This window comes from Neophocaena asiaeorientalis, unplaced genomic scaffold (assembly GCF_003031525.2).
Source record: "Neophocaena asiaeorientalis asiaeorientalis breed wild unplaced genomic scaffold, Neophocaena_asiaeorientalis_V1.1 scaffold684, whole genome shotgun sequence".
NCBI lineage: Eukaryota > Metazoa > Chordata > Mammalia > Artiodactyla > Phocoenidae > Neophocaena > Neophocaena asiaeorientalis.
This window is the reverse complement of record NW_020174048.1, coordinates 29,483-38,423: the sequence shown is the minus strand read 5'-3', so window position 1 is coordinate 38,423 and position 8,941 is coordinate 29,483. Positions and strand designations below refer to the sequence as shown.

The following is an 8,941-nucleotide window of genomic DNA, read 5'->3' as shown; positions in this document are numbered from 1 at the left end:
ATAATTTTTTTTTTTTTTTTTTTTGCGGTTACGCGGGCCTCTCACTGTTGTGGCCTCTCCCGTTGCGGAGCACAGGCTCCAGACACACAGGCTCAGCGGCCATGGCTCACGGGCCCGGCCGCTCCGCGGCATGTGGGATCTTCCTGGACCGGGGCACGAACCCGCGTCCCCTGCATCAGCAGGCGGACTCTCAACCACTGCGCCACCAGGGAAGCCCCTATGGCATAAATTTTTAAGTATTTAATCATTCTGCTGACGCGGGCAGATACGAATGCATGAAGATATGCATGCTTGCATATCTTCTCCATATTAATAGCTATTGCGCAGATATGATTCTAAGGTACAAAAAATATCACCTACTTCATCTTTTAAAATCTTTCTCGCTGTTCTGAAACTGAACTTTGGGGACTTGTTTTCCCCTTTGGGATGACTTCATAGAATTCCTCTCCTTTTCCCATGGGTTAACACGCAGCGTTACAGGGAGAGGTCACAGCCCAGTGTTTCTGGGGTTAGTCCCTGCAGGCAGGCTAGGTGGCTTGTCCAGTGACTGTCGTGACAAACGTGAAAACTCCCAGAACACATGGGCTCTTCGTGCAGGTGGAGAAAACAGACCAGGATTTCGGTGTTTCTCCTGCCATCGTGTTACGTTTCTCCTTTCCCTCGACGCTGCAGGCCGTTCCTCAGTTATCAAAGGATGTACTATGTGTTCATACACATGCTGTCCAGCGGCCCCGCCTGGCTGGCCATCGTCCTGCTCGTCGCCGTCAGCCTCCTTCCCGACGTCCTCAAGAAAGTGCTGTGCAGGCAGCTGTGGCCCAGCGCCACCGAGAGAGTCCAGGTACCGCCCCGGGCGCCGTGGGGCAGCCCTTAGAAAGGGGAGCAGGAAAGGTTTGGGTTTGGAAATGCGGTCAGTCCACCGTTACTAACGAATTCCATGATGACACGTGGTTTTACGCCTGAACCTAGACGACCAGTGGTTAGACTTGAGTGGCTAGTCCCTGAACTAAGAAAAAGATTAAGAGAAAAAGATGAAGCCAATACAAAAGGCAAATTGGTTTTTGTACATTTTTAAAAGTTTTTTCAACTAATCATTACCTTGAAGGTAAAATTGCATTATTTTTAGGGATGGTGGATTTGGCTCAAAGTTTAGCATTTATTTTGGAAAATTCTGGTTATGAGTAGTTCGGGCTGTTGTTTTCCACACTCCCAAATGGAAGCCAACAAGCTGAATTCTGGATCCAGGAAAGATGAGAGATACGAAGGATGCCGGGACCGGCATCAGACACAGGTGGTACTCAGAGCTTCCCAAGAGCGCTCTGGCCCTCCCCGGGGTTCCTGGGGAGGGGGTGTCCCCCGTCCCCTTACCCCTGTGACCCCCCGCTACCCTCTCACCCCTGTGACTTGCCCTTGGTGGTGCAGGCCTCAGGAGGAGGAGGAAGGATGCTAGTGAGAGGGCAGAGGCCACAGCAGGGCCCGTTGCTGCAGGACGCTTGTCTCACCTGTAGCAAGGTGCTTGTGCAGGTGAAGGGGGCGGGGCATGCAGGTGGGGAGGGACAGGAGGGAGGGTGACAACAGGAGAGGGCGAGTGGCACATCCTGGGGCCGAGTCACTGGGAAGCCCAGGGGCCCCGTGGTCTCAGTCCCCAAGTGCTGTTAGCCGGCTTTAGGGCAGAAAGCAGGTGGACCTCCAGGGGCTGGAGCCGCAGTCGCGGTGCTTGCCCCTGCTCCCCTCCCAGCAGGTGACGGGTCGGGTGGGCAAAGCCTTCAGGTTCCTGGTGCTGGTTTAAAATGCTGAGCGCAGTGCCCCAGCCCTGGGGATTCTGCTGGGTTTGCATAGTCGGTGCCCAGACGAACGCAGGAGGGGTTAGTGCAGGTCCACGTCTGACAACTTCATTACGAGTTGCGCAGTCGTCCGGGGCTGTTCCCAGGCGGGACACAGGCGGGAGTGCGAGGGGAGGGATCCCGCCCGCCTGGGCTGGGCCGGGCCGGGCCGGGCCACGGGGCCGGTGTGGCCTGGTTTCCAGTGGCTGCAGGGACGTCCGGAGGCTGCCGCCCGTCTCACTGGACTCACCGCCTTTTCTTGTCTCTTCCCTTCTTCGTTCCTTTCGTCTTCCGGCCTCTTTGCCCAAATAACCACCTTGTTTAACGATGTGCATGGCCTCCTGACCTCTGACCTCTGACCTCTGGGACCGGCAGACTAGGAACCAGTGCCTTTCTGTCGAGCAGCCCACCGTCTTTATGCTTTCTCAGACTTCCAGCAGTCTGACTTTCTAACGGAACAAGGTGACGCTTTTCTGTCTTTTTGCATGCTTGGGACTCAGTCGCAGGACCGCACAGGGTTGACGGTTAAGCTCGGAGCCGCGCTCGCAGGCCCGCCCCAGGCAGCACCGGGCCGCTGGCGTCGGGGACGCAGGGTGCTGGGCGCCTGCCGTCCGCGCCACTGACCGGTGCCTGCACGTGTCCCTGGGGAGCGTCAGAGCCCGCGCTGCAGGCGGGACTGAGGGCCTCCGGAGAGACCAGACTCAGGCCATGGCACCGGGCTGCAGAGAAAGCCAGGACAGACGTGTCTGGGGTCAACTTTTTTACCAAAGTCCCTCTTAACTTTTTTAAAAAGTCTGATCATTTTTAGAAAAAGGCGCTGACTTTGCCTTAAAGGGCCGTAGCGCCCCTCTCTCAGGCACATAGAGCCATTCACACGGCATTCTGTGGCCGCCGCCCAGGATCGAAGGCGTTTGTTCCAGAGGCAAGGCTTCGGGGACACGGCGTGTCTGTTTTCAGTCGTTTGTGTACCTGGTGCCTCGTTTCTGTGTGCTCCGAACCAGGCACACTTTGAAGATCTGTGTTTGGTGTTACTGAGGCAGCTTGCTTAATGGGAAAATGCCTAAAGCAAAAACAAAAACAAAAAGGCTTTTTCTTCTCTAATAACTGTGCATATGCTACACAGCTTTAGCACTGCTTTTTAACTAGCAGGATGGTACAATTTTTAAGTTCAAGTAATTATTGGCGATCGAAATTTTTTTAATCTGATGCCATCAGAATTTGTTAGAGTAAGTTACATCATTTCATCTTGCTGTTCACACACTTGAAAACATTCAGGATGAAATTATTAGGAACATTTTAATAAGTCACAGGAGGTACTTATGAGATTGGTTGAATCATGCCAACTCCAGGCTAAAACTGAATTCCTCTGACTGTTGATGGGGTTCATTTAGAGTTGATTTGCAGACGCCACACTCTGGCCGCTGGGAGAAGGGACCCGAGCTCTGTGTGTCCGTAGCCGCAGCCGTGACCCCAGGGTGCCTGGAGCCTGCACTCCGGGCACTCACAGGGTCAACGTGTTGTTGCTGGAGAACCGTCCAATTTCTGCAAAACTTGGGAGGAACAAACACTTGACTAGCCGTTTTGTGGGACGTACTGCATTTGAGATGGATGGCTTTTTCTTTTCACCTGTCCTATTAAAGCGAAAAACATGGCAGGCACCGTGTGTGTACACACAGAGGTCATTTATATATACGTGTGCATTTCTGGCTTCTACATCCGTTTGCACATACCGTCGTGTGCGTTTCCGCCCCTGCAAAGAGCAGCCACCCCAGCGCTTGTCTGCTTCACCCCCTCCTCGCCAGAGAACGTTCTGCAGCTCATGCTTGTGATTCTTCAGCTCCTGCAATTCTCTTCTTCCTTGTTACTGAGAAACTCATACAGTTTGACTAGAAAATCTCAGTGTTCAGATGCCTGGCCCCGCTGACCTGTGGCCCTGTGACTCCTTGCACCTCCCAGATTCTGGTCTCAGTCCGGGACTCCTCTGTTTGACCAGAGACGGGGCCGAGGGACGGGGTCGGGCAGGCACACAGAGTGACAGGCAGGTGGACAGAGGGACAGGCACACAGAGAGGGAAAGAGGGACAGGCAGGCACACAGAGCGGGCTAGAGGGACAGGCACAGAGCTCCTCCCTTGGGGCCGGGTGCCCGCTTGGGGAGCCCAGCCGTGCCGGGGTGGTCTCGGGGAGTGGGCAAGGCCCTTAGCCAACGCCCCACTCTGGGCAGCAGCCTCCCCGGTGGCCCGGCCCCCCCTCCGCGGGCTCAGCGTCTGTCCTCGCCTTGCAGAGGAGCTCGAGCCGCCGAGCCCCGGCCGACGCCGCGCCGAGCCCTGACCGGCCTCTCCTGATGGACCCCGAGCCACGGCCGCGGCGCGAGTAGCTGGTGGATAGGTAACGGCCGCCCGCGGGCAGCCCGGTGTGCTGTGCTCTGCTGACCGCGCGGTTTTCCTCCAGAGTTTTGCGTGCTGTGCTGTGTCTGTTAGGTTCGTGGTCCCAGAGAAAGGCTTTACACGTGGGTTCCATCCCAGGTAAGTGGCCCACCCGAGAGGCCGGCCGCGTGGGCTGCGTGCCGTGCACACACACGCACACGCCTGACACCTGTGCAGCGCACGTGCCGGGTGGACATCGCCCCACGCGTGTCCGGTGTGCGGCGTCCAGAGCACAGTTCGTTCATTCTCATCCGTGTGGTGGGAATGGCTTCACCTGAAAGGTCCATCAGGAAAGACCACCTTTCGAAGTCAAAAAGGGGATCTGGAGTGAGCGGCCCGAGCCTTGGCCGGGGCAGGTGTCCAGCAGCGCCTTCAGTGTCCAGAGCAGACGTCTCCCGCCCAGCTGCCCCTCCCCTCCCTGCCCGTTCGATCGGAACACACGCGTGGGCCGGGTAGGGGGGATGCCTCTGGGGGCGCTGGGTAGGGCGAGGTCAGCATCCCCATTAGAGAAACTGCAGCCAGTCCGGGTCCAGGGAGGGGCTTCGTGTTTTCACGCGTGTCTTCTGCGGGACGGTGGGCCCGAGAAGGGGACACGATCGCAGCCGGGACGGTCCACATGCCTCCTCCGTGTCTGGTCCAGCTGTGTTCAGGGGAGCCCAGGCCGGGGCAGCGAGGGCGGCGGCCACGTCGGGGCGTCGGGTCAGACGACGGGTGCTCGATGGGATTCTCGCGGGGGTCCCGGCACTGACTCTGTCCTTTCTGTTCCCGACAGACCGCGTGCTTGGTGTCAGGACCACCTCTCGGGAGTCACCCCCTTGCCTCTCTGTAGACCCCAGCCCTGGGCAGCGCCCTGGAAGGGCGGGGGGCGCCAGGCCCCCTCCAGCTCAGCCTCTCCCACTCCCCGCGTCCCCACCAGGCTACAGACCCCGCTCCCGTGGCCCGAGGGGAGACCGGATGCATGGATCACGGGTCCAGCCGCTAAGAGCCGCTCGGTGAAGGGGGCAGGACAGGCGTCTCCGGGTGGCGACCAGGCAGGACGCACGCGAGCCCTCGGTGCACCCCGTGGGAGCAGGATCTGGGGGGATCGCGCTCCCCCCCCGGGTGAGACCGCACCTCGACCTCTTGGGAAGCGCAGCTGAGCCTTGCAAGCGGGGTCGGGTCTGGCCCCTCCTCCCGGGCCCCAAAACCTCTGCTTTCGGAACCAGCCCAGGGACGCCTCAGGACCGGCACCCCTCCCTCCCATCCGTCCGCTGCTGGCACCGGGACCTGCGGTAGCGAGGCTGACCGCGGACGCGTCTGGTCCCACGTCCCTTCCTCCGCGGGGCTGGGGCCTGTGTGCTTCGGCACCGCCTCCTGCCTCCCCCCAGCTCCCTACGCGAAGAGGGGAACCTATCCGGTAAAGCTTCCGGCACAGGTTCCGGGCAATTCATCTTCCCGCTCCCGAAGATGCGGCTCACCGGGGCGCCCTTGCTGCGAAATGCCCGTCTTGGGGGTCGAGGGGAAGGATGGGGTCTGGGTGCCGGAGGCCGGCCTCTGGTGTGGTGCTTAGGCCCCCATTAAGAGTGGTCGGTCTCCCGGTGGTGTTGTCCCCCAGATCTGTGTCAGGCCCGCAGGTCTGACAAGGCGGCCTGGGCGACCTGAAAAGCAATATCGCAGCCTTCGCCGCCACGCGCTGGCTCTGACCTAACCCTGCTCTGTCGGGGGTCCTATCCGTGTCTCTGTGTGGGGGTGAACCGTCAGAAGGCAGCTGAGCTGTAAACTCCCTGTGACTTTCCTGTACCAGTATCTTATTTCTGGAAATAACCCGTTCGACATAGCCTTAATAGTCCGTAAAGAAGACATTTCAGTTTGAGATTCAGAGGGTAAAACCAATGGCTTTTTAGGAAAGCGTCACCCAAAAGCTAAACATTGCCCCCGCTGGATGCATGGGTGGGATTTAGGGATGTCGGTTGGGGAGTGAACACTGAGTCTACTTCCGAGATGCTCGACGTTAGGGGTTTCGGGAAGTTCAAATTTCAGTTTGATTGTGTAATGTTCACCTATAAACTGTTTGTTTAAACGAGGGGATGAGTTAACAGCAAGAACAAGCGTACACAGGTAGTCGGGGTGAAGCAGGTGAAGTATATACATACCAAAGACTAGGATGATGGACGTGGGGCCTCCAGTGAGACGGGGATGGGAGGGCGTGTCTGTCTGAGGGTCCTCCAGCCTCCGCCCCGCCCCCTGGCACTCACACTCCACGTCCAGTGTGTGGTCCACACTAGACCCTGCAAACAATGGTGTGTGCATTTTTACAGTCGTTTTTAAGAACCTAAAATGGGTATAAATGTAATACCTGTGGGGGACAGATTCTCTGTACGTTTAGTTAACAAATTGTTTGTAATGTATTTTTTTAGAAATCTTAAAATTCCCTTTGCACTGAAGTATTTTCATAGCTGTTTTATTTGTTAATGTATCCTATCTAATTTTTAAAGTATGTTTTTAAAGCTTTTATTTTTTAAGTTGATGACATTTTGGCCACTTTATATTTGAATTCGGATGAACATTTTGGCTGAATGTCTCAATATCTGATGAATGTGAATTTCAGATTTGATTTTATTCTCTACACCTGTTTATTTTTGGTGTTTCTGGCGGTAGTGAGTAGCTAAAAGGCATATTTAGAGTATGACAGTTTGCTATGCTCTCTCTTCACAGTTCATTGCCATTTCATCTGCTTTTTATTTGGTTTTTAATTTCTATCCTTCAGCCTTAAAATAGCTTCTTGACGGTCCCGTGTCCTCTTTTCGCCTGTATTGAGATGGTTACCATTTACCTCGGATAAGTCAAGTCTCCTTATGAAAGTTACTGACCTTTACATGCTCCAAAAAGTCTTCTTAAAATTGTTCGGGAAATTATTAAGTGACTGTGCTTGATGATTTGAAGTAGGCGAGGGGCATGAGGTCAAAAGCAAAGTCAAAGGAGGGGCCGAAGAACCCACCGAAGTGACATTTCGGACAAGACAGTGAGATTCCCACCCGACAGTGGGCAGTACTTACTTGCCTTACACTAACCTTAAAGCAAGTAATTTAAGTATTTTCCTTAGTTTTGAAAATCTTACAGCTGCACGTTAATCACTTATTAACATTTCCCCCGCTGGTCCAGATGTCTGGTCCCTGACCCACACGCCATCCCCCAAAGCAAGCTGTCTGTAGGCCGTGTTGCTCCGGCCACCTCCGTGGTCCTGCTTTCAGCTCCCGGCCACCCGAGGCCGCAGGTGCACACACATCCCACGTCCTAAGGGGACCCTGCGGGGGCCTCTGAGCTCCACCCTCAGGACAGGTGGCTGCCAGCAGCCCTCGGACCCTCCCAGCTGCAGCGTCCCCGTGTCCGGAGCTGGGAGTAAAGACCCTCTCTTGGCAACTCCTGTTAGAACCCAAATCAGCCCATTCCTGTGCCCTTGATTCCATGGGGTGAAGGCAGACCAAATGACCTGCGCCCCCCTCCCCCGGGGGGGGGGCCCTGGCCCCGTGAGACCCACTGGTGGCGGTTCCGGGCCACGGGAGGAGCCCAGGAGCGCCACCTTCTGCAGTAGCAGGTTTCTAGAAGCATAGTTTGGCCTGGTGAGACTTTGCAGCTTTAACTACAGAACTGCCTCGCACAAGCTGTGTAACTATTCCTAAGTTCACGGGCGTCAACCAGAAGTTCAGGGCAAAACCTAAGGGAAGTTTCCGGCCTCTTTCTTTAAAACCACTGAGTTATCTGTTTTGCACTATTAATGATGTAATACAACCACTTCTGCTTTATCTTAAAATTAATGGTATTTATTTGACAACTCAGTGTAACAGCTTGCTATGCACTTTCTTCTGGAAGTTTCCCATTTGTAACTTTAAAAACAGGAAAAATGTCAGCTGACAAATGCATTCATTTTTTTCTTTCTTTTTTTTTTTTTTTAGTTAGAGGGTAGGTGAATGGGGCTGAGAATCATTCTGATTGTCTATAAACAAAGCTTTAATGAAGATGTGTCAGAGTATAATTAAAGTGTGATTCTACTTTTGCAGAAAAAAATCTAAAGATCAGTTTATATAGCTTTATTTTTTACCTTATCGAAATATACAGAATTTTAATATGCGTATATTGTCTCTGACTTAAAGTTATAATGTGTGTCTGCATTGCTGTTTAAAATGTCCATTCATTATGTAATGTAATAAAAGAGAATCTTCAAAAATGTATTTAACCCGAATGTTATCTCTAGGTGTTGTCATCATAAATACTGGAATTTATTTTTAAATTATTGAATATAGTAGGTGCGTTTAAGATAATAAATCAGCCTCCAAACGGTAATGTTTAATTGATAATTATTTATTAACCTGCTTTGAAAAATTAAATTGTGAATTAAACCGACTCTTACATTTCTGTAGAATTTATTTGGTATGCTACCGTTTTTAACTTTTATTTCTGTAGATAAAGTATATCTTCATAATACGAATTATGATTGGACTTTTCTGCAGACTAGCTAAGCAGGAGACCTGAATCTGCTTGCAACAAAGAAGAAGAAAGGTCTGGATTAGTTTCTTTACAAATTAAAAAGATCATAGAAGTTGGTCTTAACTTTCTGCTAAGAAGAGCTGCCGGGTAAACACCCTCATAGGGAGTGTCTCTGTTTGGGATGAAGTGGACGGCACTGTGGGAGCTGGTGCCCTGGGAACGTGTGGGACCGG

General features: G+C 53.5%; 1 protein-coding gene across 3 annotated transcripts in view; it reads left to right on the top strand.

The window, feature by feature from the left end:
- Window positions 1-8,625, top strand: part of ATP11A (ATPase phospholipid transporting 11A) — a 62,822-nt gene extending 54,197 nt beyond the window's left edge. For 2 of the 3 annotated variants that reach the window (XM_024753994.1, XM_024753995.1), the window contains exons 27-29: window positions 673-838; window positions 4,103-4,206; window positions 5,017-8,625. In XM_024753994.1, the coding sequence (XP_024609762.1) occupies window positions 673-838; window positions 4,103-4,195 (259 nt within the window). In that variant the 3' untranslated portion in view covers window positions 4,196-4,206; window positions 5,017-8,625. The remainder of the gene's footprint in view (window positions 1-672; window positions 839-4,102; window positions 4,207-5,016) is intronic. The other variant, XM_024753993.1, reaches the window with a different exon arrangement.
- The last annotated feature ends 316 nt before the right edge of the window (window positions 8,626-8,941 follow it).